This window comes from Eleginops maclovinus, chromosome 11 (genome assembly GCF_036324505.1).
Source record: "Eleginops maclovinus isolate JMC-PN-2008 ecotype Puerto Natales chromosome 11, JC_Emac_rtc_rv5, whole genome shotgun sequence".
NCBI classification, from domain to species: Eukaryota; Metazoa; Chordata; class Actinopteri; order Perciformes; family Eleginopidae; genus Eleginops; species Eleginops maclovinus.
Genome location: NC_086359.1, coordinates 5,205,231 through 5,222,325, shown reverse-complemented (window position 1 = coordinate 5,222,325; position 17,095 = coordinate 5,205,231). Strand labels below are relative to the sequence as shown.

General features: G+C 39.4%; 1 protein-coding gene across 1 annotated transcript in view; it reads left to right on the top strand.

The window, feature by feature from the left end:
* The window catches only part of LOC134872611 (neurexin-2-like), a 116,864-nt gene that overhangs the window by 85,230 nt on the left and 14,539 nt on the right, over positions 1 to 17,095 (top strand). Inside the window, exon 17 of the mRNA XM_063895991.1 lies at positions 12,445 to 12,626. Coding sequence (XP_063752061.1) covers positions 12,445 to 12,626 — 182 coding nt within the window. The remainder of the gene's footprint in view (positions 1 to 12,444; positions 12,627 to 17,095) is intronic.

Sequence of the window (17,095 nt, the reverse complement as noted above, 5' to 3'; positions counted from 1 at the left end):
TGTGGAATTTCTTCTTTACCGCGCTGCTGCAGATACTGCTCCCTCTCTCCCCCTCCTTCCTGCTCTCTCTATCTCTCTCTCTGTCTCTCCCCCTCCCTATCTCTGTTCTCTTCCTTTTTCCCTGGCTAAAGGGGAACAAAAGCGCTGGTTCCTGCATCACCCTTCATCGCTGCATCTTCACTTGTGCGTATTTTTATCTTCTTGTCTTTTTGCTTAATGAAATGATCCAGTTTCCCACGGCAGCGCGTTATGTCTTCTGCTGCGGTGGAGGGGCACTCTTCTTAGTGGGCAGGCTCAGCTGCCCTAAAGCTTTACCTGTGGGCGATGGAGACTCTTATCAGAATTCTTGTCACATGAATCTCTGTCCTGACACTGTTCAAGCCTAATTATCATGCTTGAGCAACGTGCCGGTTGGAAATCGTGGTTGGATTCATTGCCATTCTTTATTTGGATGTGCATTTCTTCGGTATTTTGGAAACACTCGGCTCGCTTTTTGAAGAATGTGCTTTTGGATGCTTCTTAATGACGTTTTAACATAGGATTTTCTGTGCAGTAGACATCTTGCCATAGCAAAATGTTAACCAACAGTAGAAACATTGCTTTTCCACAAGGACATTAATTGGATTTTGACTGCTTTCTCAAACTCCTTTTTTTTAGTTTTTTTTTTTCAAGGGATATTTTGCCATTATCAACAAAACTAAGGAAGTATGAAGAGAATGGGCCCAGATTGTCTCTGAAATGCCCTGTGGTCTTCAAGTTGAACTGTGTGACACCAAAGCTTGGCTAAGTTCTCTGTCCTGGGCCCATGAGGATATATACATGGGTAGACTCTTTGCAGCCACCCCTGTGCTCGGACAGCGGAGCAGCTGGTCATGCTGTAGCATAGGCATGGGCCTGAGTTATTGTTCCAAACTAGCCTTCTGGTTCACCTTGCTAACTCTGCTCCCCATCCAGACTGGAACAGCCCGTGTGTCTTCTAGTCTCAGCACCACGCACCATGTCCACCATTTCCACAATAAGCACGGCACTGTTCCTATTGCCATCAACAGGATGCCTTTTCTTACCAGAGGGGGCCATGGTAAGATATTTCCCTCCAACATTTCTATTTGCTAACAATGTTTTGGACCAAGAGTTAATTTAAAAATGCTTTTGCTATTTGATCCATGTGTGGCATTTAGGAGGTTTTTCCTTTTAATCTGTGGCACCATTGGGAGGCTCTTGTGACAGAGGGAAAATGGACCCTTCACTAACTCTGGATTTGTTGCAGCCAGTGTGCATCATTAAACCTATTTTATCTAGCCATCAGTATACCCTTCCCATGATGAATCGTTGAAGCAAATGTTCTTTCATGAGTTCCTGTTTATTTCAGTAGCGTAAACCTGTAATGGAGCCGGTTTTGTGTCAAAGGTGATTCCTACAGTACTTTGTAATTAGTGGCGCATCACAACAGGCGTTAATCAATTATATGTACATAGTTAGAGTGAGAGACAATCGTTGTTTTGCTTCAGGAAGCAGAAATCACAACATTTTCTTCCAACTCCAATAATCTGTGCATTGAACATTGTGCGATTTTAACTGAGGGATATAAAGTATTGACCTATCCTCAACACTCTGCATCAAAATGGTCACGCTACCTTCAATTGGCTCTTTCAAAGCGTTCACACCAAAGTCATTTCTCCTTTTTATTTGCACTTTCAAATTTCTGTCCAAAGACTCAATTTTATGTCCTATAAAAAGATGCCCAGTGGATTTGTGGTGTCTTTAACATCACAGCAGTTTTGTCACTTGCAAAAGAGCTAAAAATTTGATGAATTACATCTGCGCTATAATAGCTATATCATTCTGGACCAGGGTTTTACAGGCGCGGCAGAGCCTGTGATCAAACAGGCCTATAAAAAAACACTTCAAAGAAGTCACTGATACGTTTTCAATTACCTCTTTTGTAGATGTCTTACTGTACGTTTTTCTGAAGTGTGTGCTTCAGAACAAGAAATCAATTTACTGCAACAGAAATGGTCCAGGCAGTGCTTAAGATGCCACTTCGCCATAATAACTGTGTAGAATACGTTTGCAGATTAGTTAACATTGATTGGCAAGATGTTCTGAGTTATGTAACCATTATCACAGACGCATAAACCCTTTCAATAATAAATCCAACTTTGAATTCATTAGCTGCCACACAAGCCAAAATGATGTCAGCTAAGCTATCATTTGTCAGACACTTGCTTTATTAAAGCGGTGTGTGTGTGTGTGTGTGTGTGTGTGTGTGTGTGTGTGTGTGTGTGTGTGTGTGTGTGTGTGTGTGTGTGTGTGTGTGTGTGTGTGTGTGTGTGTGTGTGTGTGTGTGTGTGTGTGTGTGTGTGTGTGTGTGTGTGTGTGTGTGTGTGTGTGTGTGTGTGTGTGTGTGTGTGTGTGTGTGTGTGTGTGTGTGTGTGTGTGTGTGTCAAGGCTAGTCAAAGACTTCTAGAGGCCCCTGGGCTATGGCTATTTATAGGCCACCTACCCTGCTGCAATGCCTCACACTCCTCATCCTAAACACAAGTTATTGCATGCATTATTGCACTAAACTGGTTACTGGATGTGGCACGCTCTTCCACAGACACAGACTGGTTCAATAATGAGCACAAAATAATCTAACCACGTCTATGAAGAGTCATTCAGATCCCTAAACAGTGAAAAGTACCAAATGAAATACCATGATTAGTCACCAGTGAGGCATTGAAGTTGTGATAGAATGCCAATTCTTTGGAGCTGCAATGATTTAGTGCATTAATTGATTAGTCAATATCCAGTAAAGTAATCTGTAGCCATTTGGATTTAATTATAATAAATTGTAAAGTTGATTTAAAAGTCATTTTAAGCCTAACCTCGAATCATTCACTGGTTCTAGCTTCACTTGCTGATTACCTTGGTTTAATATCGTTATGAAAATTATTAACCTTAGGCTTTGGACTCCTAATAAGATAACATCACCTTGATCCAGTAAACTGAAATGAGATTTGTTTACTATTTCTAGCCTTTTCTAAATAAGTATTCAATTTAATGAGGAAATAATTAGCAGATGAATTGATGATATTAAACGTAGTGTTTACATACAAGAAATTGCAATGCAAATCAATTTGTTCAATTATTACTCAATCAATTTCAAATGTCCTCCTTAATCCCTTTTTATAGCTCAGTGGCCATTGGTCCGTGGGAACTTACTACACCTCTTGTTTTGTTTTCGATTTTATGGTCGATGGTGGCGAAGTCCATAGGGACTTGCCTTGGGAACCAGTTCAAGTCCCCAAAGGAACAAGTCCTACCGAGGTGTCCCTGAGCAAGGCACCGTTCCCTACACTGCTCCCCGGGGGCATTACATAATGGCAGCCCACTGCTCCTACAGTTACCCTCTGTAGGTTTCTCCTTCTTCCTCTTCTCATTCTCCTTCTCCTTCCCCTCTCCTCCTCCTCCTCCTCCTCCGCCTTCTCCTTCTCTTTACGTAAAAAAAAATGACGTCAAAGATTTGCAGTGAAGGCCTCGAGTGTAGCTAGACAAAATTGCTTAAGATGTTATTTTCTACACTTGCCTTTAGTTTAACTGAACATCAGATGAAATCCATTTTAGGCATTGTATCTGGGTTGTTATGAATAAGAAATGATGTTTCCATGTGACAAACAAAATACCCTACATGAGTGCACCAGATAAACAAGGACTTTATTACGAACGCTAACAAATTGACTGAACAATTTCTCATATCAGGCGAAGCCAAAGACCCAACGAGTTATGTAACGAATGGGCTCACTGTCATCCACGGTTTGTATTACGGTAATACTATTACCATGCAGCGACTTGATAGCTTGTTGGTTGTTTTTTGGTTCAATTTCTCAGCTAGTTGTGGGTTGACTCAGTAAATGCAATGCAAACCAACCCCCTACCATTAAACTGCAAGAGAGCTAGCCAATATACCCTCAGTGTCCAAAAACTCAAGAAATTCAAGAGCGATTGAACTGTAGCTGACCCCTCATCACACCCCTCATGTTCAACACACTCAGTTAGAATCTGCTGCACTCCATTCTCCAGGGCCCCCATGTTGGTGTAAGAACTGTCTGGCTGTAGGAAATGTGCTGCTAATGCTTCCAGAGACATGTCTCGAGTGGAGGAAACGGTTTAGTGAGCTTCTTTAATTCAAGATATCTTTGAGCAGAACTCGATATTCTTTAAAAGCATGTTTTCCTTAGATCAATGCGTTTACTGTAACAGCCAAAGAAAGAGGAAGTTTGTCCTGTCCCTCCCTGCAGTAAGACGAAACGCTGTGTTTACATTTCTGATCTGCAGAAAGGAAAATCAAAAATGGAGAGGGGCATCAAAAGGTCTATCAGGGGCTCAGTTTGTTCTAGTTCACATATTACCTTACCTGCTGCACACACACACTGACACACTCACACACAATCATTCATACAAGCAATAACAAACACCTTAATAGAAATTCTCTCCCACCTGAGTTTCATACCTGATATTATTATATTATCATCACCGTCATTGCTGTTCAGTAACCCAATACAAACGCATTGATTGCACTTGTCATTTTGAGTTTTTGCCAACACGGTGAGGGGGGGGGGGAAAGTGGACAAGGCAAACAGCCGCACATATCATGAACCAAGGTCACCGCAGCTTTGCTCTATATCTGCAGCAAAGCAGAACAAACAGGCGAGTGTGAAGAAGCAAGCAGTCACTGTAACGGATAATGGATTAACTGAGACGTGGAAAAAAGCATGGGCTGATCCTTTGCTCAAGTAAAAGTACATATAGAACATTGTAATACTATTGAAATTAAAATGCCGATAACATAAGGAGAGACCGCAGTGTTGAGTATCTTAATTGAAAGCATTTTTGGAAGAGAAATCACACCTATGATACCTTTAATCATAAATAATAAATTCACAATAGCTGCGATCACATTCATGCTTCAAGCGCTGCATGCATTCACATAGCAAACACTCGACCACCATGCCCAGTTTCAGCCTCCTAGACTGAAGCTGTTGCCCACAAAAGGTAGGGGAAATGTTACACTCGCTCTGTAGCCCTACAGAGCGAGCTATAGAACTGCATGTGGCAGCTAAAAATACTCAATGAGGTCATTCATAGGGAACAAAGAAGGAGTGCTCACCATTTGTTCGATTAGAAAGGTAATGTTTTGTGTAATTGACATGAACATCATAAGTAGGTCTTTAAGTAGCGTTGTCTTCAGTATGGTTGCAAATGTATATGGGGGATGGTAAGAGAACTGCATTGTCTTGTAAACCCGCCCCTGTGGAACAATTTGAACAGTGAAGGGCATACTTACACTTCGTTGCATGATTACATGGACTCCAGCACAGAGAGTCATGTTTCTTTCTCAGTACGAACATCGCCAACGCCCCGCTCTACCATTGTACCATATTGTAAGCCTCTGTTTCCCAGTAAGAGATCTTCATATAAAGATTCTGTCTCTGTTATTGTAAAGGAAAGCAGTAATCTTATTGTTCCCCCATTTTGTGATAATGTATTAAAGCTGCAAGGGAAACTTGCAGGCGTTTCACCAGATAAAGTTTCTCTTGTAAGGACTTGCGAGTAAAGAAGTGATGAGCCATGAGTAGAATATTTGAATGGCTTGTAAAGAGTACCGCAGAAGTGCCTCATCAACAGCTAATGTACCTGCTGCACAGAAACCTCTCAAGCCATTGTGAAGACAAAATGTAGGTGTGAGGATTGTGCCGAGAAACCACTCTCTCGTTATAATTTGGTTTTTGCCAAGATTCAAAACACCATCATGCGTGTTCCTTTGCTTCCAGTCAGAAATACAGAATCGCTTTCACTGCTTAGTATCACATACTTCAGAATCTCAGCTTTCAGATATGTCATTGAACATAAAGATGATCTCGTGACACCCGTGGTTACCATGACACCAATCACTGTGACTCCACACTACGGCAAACACTCCTTGAGCAATTAGTTTGTTAGAAATACAACTGAAGAAGATCTGCTATTTAACAGCTCATTCACTCAAACATATTTATTAAGTCACATTCTCGAATAGTAATGGCAGATGATTGCTCTACTTCACATGAATCCACTCCTGTCGTACCTGTGGAATTATTTAAATTGGAAGCAGCAGTTACTTAAAAAAATACGACTGCATTTGAAAACTCCTATAACATTTTTCGGTATTAGTTTTAAATATTAAAATCAATGAAGCAGAACCAGAGATGTTGAGTTTCCTATTTTACATAATAATCTTTCTCATTAAAACCTGGTGCCTACAATACCCACAGTGCATCTTGTCCAACAACAATTTTGGGTGTTTTTAGCTTGTAGCTGCTTTTCTCATCCAGAGCTGGGCAGCAAGTCTGGTGACCAACCATTTCCATTCCAAAATGTTTACTCTTTAGACCCAACTAATATATCAAAATGTAGAAGAGCTCCCTCAGGAACCACAAAAAGGCTTTATTCACACCTGTGGTATAGCTCTTCGCAAGACCTGTAAACAGCTACCTGTGGCGAGGCGAGAATGGACGACTACCCCACTCACAAGGAAACCTACTATTTATCGAGCTAATTACTCACTGTGAGAAATAACAACAACGATTTATTGAAACAAAAATAGTGTTTGAGTCGGTGAAAATCTTAAGGATAATAACTTTTTGGGCTTTCCTGTAGTGTTGTAAAGGTTTCTGTGCATGTAAATGGTCGGCAAAGGCTAAAATCCCAAAGTTTCGACCTGAAACGCCTCCATTGGACTCCTTTGTTTCCTTCCGTAACATAGTGACATCATTATATAACCTTTGTGCTTCTATTGGCTAGCGCTCCAACACATTGTACATGAAAGGCTAATGGGTGGGGCATTTCTAAGTGGTTGACCAATCACAGTCAGAGTCAGCCAGCTAACCAATCAGAGCAGCCTGGGCTGTGGTTTCAGACGGAGGGTGAAAAGAGGTGCTGCAGCACAGCCAGTATGAGAAACATAAAGAGCTTTTTGATCATTAAAATGTAAGCATATCACAGTGGAAGCCTTTTATACTAATAGAAACCTGTAATTTAGCATAATAGAGCCACTTTACAGGGGTTCATTTTCAAAATGTAATACAGCTAGATTTGGCAGTAAGGAAAAGTCCAGCTGATTTCAACAAAGACAACTAACACAACCGTACAAATATTCCAGAATTTCATTTTTATCCGAGAGACATAAATCTGAAAAGCTGTAAAGAATAAAGGCTGCGACTACCTGTCGTAAAAGCTGCTGTGGATCATTTCTGGAAACTGTCGCTGCGCCTTTTGGCAATAAGAGGAAGCCTTACTGCAGTATTTCAGAAATGCATTTGAGTTTGGATCACCAAAATCATCTGAAAGTTGATATGGAGAAAAACCTTAACATTATTATAGAAAGTGGGAGTTGTTTGAGGCGCTCTGAGCTGAAGACATTACATCTGAGAAGTGACAGCCTGGATATGCCGTGCTTATCAGAGCCGAGGAAGCCATTCAGCTATAAAACGGTCCGCGGTTATACGGTATAGTATTCACGATAATTAAAGTGTGGCTCTTAATTGATTGAATTCAGGTGAATTGATTGATTTGAACTCTGTTTTCGCTGTATGTGATGCCACTTTCTAATTTCAACAACTTGAAGATCATAAGTCCTCTCTGTCAGGCTTTATGCTGCGCCATTCATTTTCATCATTTCACTGAGCCCTATTTAATAGACCATGGAAGAAGTGCGCCTCAGATGCCATAAGTCAGACGATAAATTCAAACTTAATATCTCTCCATAACTCTCCATTTCTGCGAAACTGCTCGCAGTATAGGGATTTATATTAGTTCATAATCTTAATCAATCAGTTTTGTTTTTCCAGTAAAGTGCTCTTGTTGAACTGTGTTTGTGTAATACCTCCAGAGCAAACTGTATACTGTATACTGAAGGCCATTCAGAAACCCTATGAGCACTCAAGTATGAATTTACACTCTATTTGCAGGGCTCATAATCACCAAAAATGCAATACATATTTCTTTATGAGTCTGTATAATTTACAGTTTGTTCCACTACCTTGGGCTTGTATGTTACATCTGATAGTAGTGGCCCCTTCCATGAGTCATGACTATTTTTCTGGCTCATAAAAGCCATGATAACTAATATTATAGCTAATACTCTCTCACTGCATAATGCAAGAAGAATTGTCGACTTTTTTACAGCAAGAAGCTCAGGGGGGACTTTTTCACGTCCAAACGGTTTTGTGTGATGCATATTATCACCAGCGTCTCTGTGTAGTTTGCGAGTCCTATGAGCACGATGCCTCGTTTCTCGTGTATTCAGCTGGCTCAGAATGCACGAATGAATAGGACAGGATGCTTGTGTGGGTAGCATGAGTCTTGGCACAAACAAAGAATCTATACTGTTGGATTTGTTGTGTAAAAACCTATTAAGACACAACGACAAGCAATCATAGCTGCTTCATAGAATTGGTTCAACTTCACTTACATAAAGCCTGTAAAAAGCAGATACTGCTGACCTCCCTAATGTGTTTGACCAACAAAGAGGGCTTTAGTATGCCAACAATTCCATTTTACAGTGAATATGTTACCGTGCTGCCTATGTAATATTCATGAATGATATAGCATGCATCAAGGGTATAACAATGCCTGCGCACAGTATAATTACCTACCAAGGTTCCTAACTAATGATGATGTGATATACAGCACACATAGCAGTGGAGAATCTCCGAGGAGCGCTGTTATTGGACCACAGATGCAATGTGTGGCCATGAGAGACGAGCAGAGCGCTCCCGTGAGATAGCCGGCAGGGAGAGAGGAGAGCTGCTGCAAGGGAAAGGACTGCAATGTTTATAGTCCTAATATTAACAAGACTGATTTACCGCCTGCTATACTTGATGCAGGTGTGCCACGGAGAGCAGATAGCATGATGTGGAAGAGGAAAGGCAGGAAGGTGTAATGAAATGCTTTAGCGTTATGACTAATGCAGGAGCTGCTGCCGTCTATAGACAGATGCTACTGCAGGTGCATTAGCACTCCATATTTCATGATGCACATTACGAGGGTGCGTGTTACCTTTTATTCACCCTTTGACTTTGTCCCAGTCTGCTCATGTTCTCACGGCAACGCACATACCACTCCAGCTCTCATCTTCAGTAGCAAGATGTTTCGTGCACATCAAAAGAAGACGTTGTCTTCTTAATAGTGTTGTGAAATATGTGCAAACTAAGACGTATACCATAGTCGCCTTTATGTGAATTTAGGCTGCGTTATGTAGTGTAATCAGGAACTCTTTGCCAACTAGAGTTTGGTCTTAATAGCCTCTTTAAATAGAGCCAATTAGACAAATAATTAAAATCAGATTCAAGAAGTCCCTGAAAATTCAAGATCGGACAATTGGACGATAAAGAAAATGTTACCTTGGTAGAATAAATCTGTTCTGTGGGCGACACCATCAAAAAGAACATCTCATAATAATTGTTATTGTCATTAATAATTATTGTATACAATTATAGCCACATCTTAAGGGTATGTTGTTAATTCTGCTCAATGCACAGTATTTGAATCCTTATGAAACCCCTTCTATAATCCTAAAGTGTTTTGATCAGATGAACGCGATCAAATAGTTCATATGTCTCGACGCATGGAGACTTGGCGAGTCAAATTGTCTGTGATTTGTGTCTTAATTTAATCTGAAATGTTCACTTGAGAATTACATTTCTCTAATATAATGTTGCACATGTTTTCATGATTTTCGCGTGTGGTTTTCTTTTGTAAAATATCTTTGAGTAGTTTACATGTAGCTATGTCTGAAGTGGTCCTCTTTTTCTAACAGAGACCATTTTTCCTTCACAACTTTGAGGAATGCAGTGTGTGTAATGATCTAGCAGGCCTGGTTTCAGATATCCAGAATTGGATATAAAAAGTTCATGAGGTTTGAGTCTCCTGAGTATCCTATTTGAATTTGTGTTGAAAGCTTTATTAGATAGTAAAATTTGAAATGAGATCAAGTGTGAAATTGGGTCTCATAATAAGGAGATTGACAACATTACGGCTTGCCTGCTTTTTTGTTTGTTTCACGACAAATCATTAAGGGTTGTGTAATGAAATGTGGTATTATAGCCTGTGTGAAGCTTCATGTTTTCTTTTTTGTTGTACTATTTGAAAGCTTCCAATTACATTATCACACAGGTAGTATTCTTTTACGCACGGCTAGTTTATTAGAATGAATACTGTGCATTGGTTTGTAATCTTGTGTCCAAATATCCACATCACACTGGTGTCAAAAGCAAAACGATCCAAACTCCGAAACAGAGAAACTAAACACAAGGAGCAGAAATGAGGGCAAACTCAAAAGAAGAAACCAATAAAACCACTCATTAAGACTCTTTGATGTAACTAACATCAGCGACTCAGAATTAACTGCCGATCCCAGGCGTGAATTAGGATTACCTCTGTCAGAAAGTCTTTGGTTTGAATCAAACCCTTCTATTTTAATTAAAGTCAAAGTAAGTCCGAAGTGTTCGACATTAAGGAACATCCGGCTAAGCAGTTAGATCCCGTCAATAACAAACCCGTGTGCTGAGTGGCCATTAAAGCGTTCCGAAGAGTACTCAAGTTTTCCTCCACATTGAAATTGAGGCAACAATTTTCCCTCAAGTGTTTTTCTGCACTCCACTTAAGAGATTCGGGTGTTGAAAAAAAAAAAAAATCTGTGGTAAAAACAACATTCAGGCTTCAGGTGTTAAAACAAACCCTGAATGTCCCAAATCTGCAGTGCACTATTAAAGAAAATTGTTTCTCCTGTAACGTAATGGCGATGCGGCAGCAGTTTGCCTCTCTTTGCAGTCTATAACACCCGCGGTAGAACATCCATCCCATCAGAAAGCTAACTTAGATTTGACCTGACTTAAACTTGCATGCTCTTTATAAAATGGATAATTGCTCTGATTTTGCTGCGCTCACCCGAATGAAATAATTCTGCTAATTCAAATTTAATCATAGCATCTGAGGTGACTGAGGGGATAGGAATAAACCGTATCACATTATAAGAAAAGGTGTCTCGTTTACGAGCTGATCAGGAAATGGATTTAAGCACCAGCGTGCATGGAATTATTTAAGGGATCTCAGCGATTCCAGCAAGACTTGTAAATTAAAGATTAACACCAGATTGCCGTTTTATCTCGAGGACACCCAAATCTTTCTGGGTGCAGGTGAATAACTTTCTTTATAAAAGTTAAAGCAGACTCTATCGCTTTTCCATAAACCTGCTCGACACTGTATGAGCAGGTGGATGAATTTAAATCAGGTTTGAATCTATTTCTTTAAACTTTAATGTATACAGTTCAGAATACACTTCAAATAAAAAGTAGCTTGATATGTGAAGCAATTACTGCACACGGTGTTTGCCCAAGAGATCAGATGGTATGATGAAGACACAAGGTGAATGGTGATTGCTGTCAGTTATATTTTATTTATATTGGAGAATAGTTGATACATTATGTGACCTGACTAAAGAAATCATTAGTGCTTTTTATGATTGATAATGTGAAGTAAGGTTTATTTTATTAAATAAGAAAAACAAGATGTTTTTTTCCCCTTAAAATCAATTAAAAAAAACAATAAACATCAAGCGATTAAATGGTAGATTTACTCAATCGCTGTACAAGTAGTATGTCCATTTTGAGATACAATTCAGAGGTTAATGGTGTACTTTTACTCCCCCACATTTATTTAACACCTTTAGTTGCTAGGCAGATTAGGATTAATGATGGTAAATATAATCAGCCCTTAAATCAGACTTTAGTTCACCTGGAGTAAATCCAGCAGCTACCCTGCAGTATACAAAGCCATTAAAACTAGCTGCACCTTTACCAGCTCTGAGAACACTTTAATGATCAATCATTATAAAACATATCAGAGATATTATACTGAAATGGACCAATCAAACAATGACTACTTTTACTGTCGCTGCTTTAAGTACATTTAGATGAGAGTACTTTCTACTTTCACTGGAGGAACATTTAGAATGACGCCCCTTTACCCTGAAATATCTACTATTGTGTCTGTGAAATATTTTCGGGCAAAGCTATGCCTCACTGTCTGCAGGGAGAGCCATGTGGAATCAGGATAAAAACTCTGGTAATTTGTTTTCATCGGTGAATGTTAAGCTTCATCATACTTTGTAAATGAGGCTACTTTACTGTGATTTAAGAGCAAAGCAGACCTCTTTAATAAATCATCCGGCCTGGTATTTTCTCTGCCTACTGCTTTATTTTGAAAAATGAACGTTAGTGTCAGAGCGGTGGGATGAAGGGTGGGGTTTGGCTGTCGTGAGAGGAAGAATCTGAATCTCATCTTCATACTGGGGATGGTACTTTTAGGAAAATCAAAATAACAAATCACTCTTCATTTGTTTTCTCTGTCTGTGTTTTTCCCCAGCTGGGACCACGTACATATTTGGGAAAGGAGGGGCTCTCATCACTTTCACCTGGGCCCCCAATGAGCGGCCAAGCACTCGAGCCGACCGGTTAGCCGTGGGCTTCAGCACTCAGCAGAAGGACGCCATCTTGGTGCGAGTGGAGAGCACCCATGGGCTCGGAGACTATCTTCAGCTGCACATAGTAAGTCCACAGGAAGCAGAGTTTGGGGCTGCAAGCATAAATTTCACTTTTCATAATGGGATCTGAAGTAATCCTAGGAAATATTCTGCACTTTCCTTTGCTGTTATACAAATCTAGGAAACCAGGAAGCTACTAAATTATTAGGCAGAGAGATTGTCTGATATGTATTGCTGTATTTTTGTCATTTCTAATGTATATCAAGACATTAGACTCATACAAGCTGCATCCAAATTCACAAAATAATGTTATAAATATTTGAGAGCAAACTTAAATATCTGTTTAAGGCAACAAAACCCTTAATAGCAATTAAGGTCTTCACTGTTGTGCTATTTTTTTTTATTTGTTGGGTACATCTGTGAATACCCAACAAACAAAAAATCTTATATATTAATGATTATAGAAGCAGTGTGAAAAATAGAAACACAAACTCCTTAGATCTCAGGAAAATCAGGACAATGTGAAATGGACAGCTGAGTGGAACAATGGAAACTAGTCCACTCTCCAAACACGAAATAACAAACTTCTTAGATCCTCATCTACCGTTGGCTAAATAATGTCTGAGCTAAAACAACAATGACTAATATATTCCCAAGTTTGAAAATAAGCGGCTAGTGACTAACATTGAAAAAGAGCTTTTTTTAAAAATGATGGCTCAGAAGCAGTTTTTAGATACCCCAAAAGGAGGAAAACATCATTACTTCCCCCTAGATGTGTTGATAACTGCAGAGTCTGTCTGGAAGGGTACCGGTGCTTCATCTTGATTGTGTGTAATAAAGAATAAATAACAATAGTCTGGTTTTAAACTTAAAGGACCCATAATTCTAACTTGGCATAATTGAGTAATTGCTCTAAAAAAAGCGCTAGCATTGAGAAAAAATGGAAACAAATAAACGTCTACCGCAAGATAGAGACACAATGGATTGAGCCAGTGAACAAAGACAGGTTTTCTGGTGAAAAAACACGTGTGTCTTTTGGTGAAGCCAAGTGACTCATCAGCAGCTGCCAGCAACCGAGTCTTTTCTAGAGGGAAATCAGCCTTTTTAGCACGTAGCCACGGGACAGATGTGCAGTGATGGAGACCAGCGGGGAGATCTGTCAAACGTCTGCGTGTGGTGTAATAATTAAAATCACACCTGTTGTCAAAGCACGGGACACAACAACTGGAGTCGGCCCCTTACTATCAGACCGCCTAGAGAAAGCTTCATAATAACCTTTCCACAGAAGCAGATAATAATCATCAATTATTTCCAAACTGCACTGAAATTTTGAAAGGTTGAAAAGGGGGGTGAATCTACTTAGCACATTTAAGGAATTAAATATAAAAGATGGATATGACGAAAAACTCGAACCAGCTCTACAGCATCCCCCTCAATACCTTCCTTAATGTATCAATTTCAGTAAAAGGAGACATACATTACACTGGCTTTAGTCCAGTCCACTACATATTTTGATACAAACTAATATTCAGTTAATGGAGTTTGCTATAAAAAGGTGGCCTTCAAAAAAGGGACGCTAGTATAATATGAGGCTCCGGCACAGATAGCAGACTTGTTTGGTACAAATAACCTGCCCTGTGTGTTTTTCAAAGTGTCTCATCTAAATTGTATTTCCTGTTTAAAAAATGTAAAACTGACCTTGCCAGCCTTTAGATGTTGCAAGTAAATGCAGGAAAGACTTCTGCCTGCGTGCAGAGCCGGATGAAAAGTTCTTTTTTTTTTATCCAGCATCTGCCAAATCCTTGCACCCTGACAGATTGCTTACCCTGACACCCTATTACTGCTCAGCGGAGGGGAATCAACAGAGTTCAGAGGTTGTCTTTTTCGGTTTTTCTAACTGTGCTTCATCAAATCACATCGCCTTGTTTCGTACAGACCCGGGTTGCCATTCCTTGTCCTTCTTTGTCTACATCAGGGCTTAAATTTTACATTTTATCAGTCTGTTTCCTCCCTGTGCTTGTGTATTGAAGAAGAGCGAGACTGTGAAAACTAGGTGAAGACAGAGAGAAGCGGCACACTGGTCAGAATAAAGCTGGCCCAAGAAACAAATGATAAACAAGTTGTATGTGCTACAAGGGTTTGGGGCTCTCAAATGTGGAATCTAGAATAAGTATGCATTATACCCACCTTAGATATCAATCTTTATGGTCTAAACTACAATACAAATGCAATGAAGGCTTCAAAACAACACCTGGTAATAAACCGAGCACTTAAATGTTGTGTGCTCGGTTTATTCCGTGAAGCACTTCAGCATGCATTATTGTATGTGAGGTGTTAAATTATTAAAGTTGAGTAGAGCTTCTGTGAGTGAGATGAAATGTCACATTAGTCTGGCACTGGAGAGATGGTTTAGAAAAAGATAACGCATATACTGCTGCAAATATAGCAGCTGATTTTCCGTGCTTATAATGCGTCATCGAGACAGCAGAGGAAAAAGCATCACTTGTGTGTACAGAAGATTGCTGTATGGAAATGGTCACATGGTTAATTGTAACTGTGTGAATCGCTCTGTGCATAAAAAACAACCCTCATTCACCAGCGTGCACAAAAGAGATGCAAGTGGTCATGTTTTTAATGAGTGGCTAAACATCTGAATCAGAAGCAGAGGATTCATAGTGCACAGTGATGACGTCGACACAAAGCAATGTTACGCAGCAGAGATTCAAACTAGGAAGTTCTACGGACTGAAGTGGAATTATCATACATTAAAGGGGCCCTATGAGGCCTTTAGGGATTTTCCTTTCCTTTTAGTATGTTTATCAATCATAACATGAGTGGGGTTATCAATCACGGATAACCCCACTCATGTTATGATTGATATACACACTACTAACTGGACTGATAACATTCACACTGTACATTTATATTTCATTTAATATTCCAATCACTATTAATGTAAATTACACCTGAAAATTGGCCCTCCAATAGTGTTTCATTTGTCAGACAGTTTATAGATTTTTTATCTTCAACTCTCTATATCTTTGTTTTTACTCTCTAATGCTGGTTTATATCTATTTCCTTTTTGAGATGTTTATATTTTAAAATTGTTTATGTGTACTCTTTAATTTCTAAGATGTGCCATGCCTTGTTGTGTTTAATACTACTGCACCAACATTTAAAATCCAGTTTGGATCATAAGTACATCTTATCTTTATCTCGTCTGAACAGAGACAACCAGCTAACCAATCAGAGCAGACTGGGCCTCTGGTTTCAGACGGAGGGTGGAAAAGAGGAGCTGCAGGCAGTATGAGAAAAATAAAGAGCTTTTTGAACATTAAAGCATGGAGACATGTCCCAGGAGCAGCACAAAATACGAATGTGAAGCTGAAAATTAGCATAATGCGGCCCCTTTCTTAATACATTCTCCTTGTTAGATTGAAAATGCTTGACCAGGAGGGCAGAGCTTAACCAGCTTTCTGTACGTATTCCCGAGTGGATTCCTCATTTTATATGTATGATACATAAGTTAGCCACTAGACTTGGTGCTGATCTTACTAAATAGTATAACTATAAAAGAAAGTTCCTTTTTTGATGGCAGCTTTTCCCGCAGCTGAAATATATTTTACAGTAATGACTATTTTCAGAGAGAACTCATTTAAAGTAGGGGCCTTTGATCGTTTGGGAAATGTATAACTGTTCAAAGGAATTAGAAAACAACTCACTCTATATTGCACGGAGCAGTTTTAAGTTTCACTTTGTATAACGATCTGTCATTTCCATCCAGTAATCTGCTTTAAAAAGAAAGGAATAGGCGCTTGTTTCCACGCTCAGGATTAAAAAGCACTTCACAATAGTCTTTATTTCCTTTTATGTTATGATATGCTGAGTGTGATGAATAGTCCTTTATTATTTGGGAGTAGGAACGATAAGATCCTTAATTACGGTGCCATCATTTTATATGCAAGCTCCCTATGTGCTTCTGAGGAGGACGCTCCTGTACGAGCTAACATGTCCTATGCAGAGAATAACAGTCGGCTGTTAACAAACTGAGATAGACAGCTTGTCTTCTTTAAAGAAATCACGATCTGTCCGCTCTGTGTTTTAAAAATGTAACCCATCATAGAACAATAGTCAATGCAGTTTAGTGCTTTCTCAGAAATGTAAGTATATGAAGGGACACACACATTCACTGTAGCCTATTAGCATGCACATAGCATTTTTAATTTTAATAAAATAACTCTAAAAGTCTTTGTAGCTTAGAATACCCCATTAAAAAGTCAGATCTGCCTCATAACTAATTAACTTGTTAACTTACACAGGCTCTCTATTCTAAAGATGTTCCCTCTTCCTACTTAGAAAATCCATTACAGCACACACACACTGAAATAAAGAAATCCTACTGTTCAGTGATGGTTTACAACATGAAAAGATAATCTGCTGTTGATTTGAATCTACCAACTCATAACTCCCCCGCTGAGCAAATCATATAAAGAACATAATTAATGTTGAACAACAACCTTACTTTCAATAATA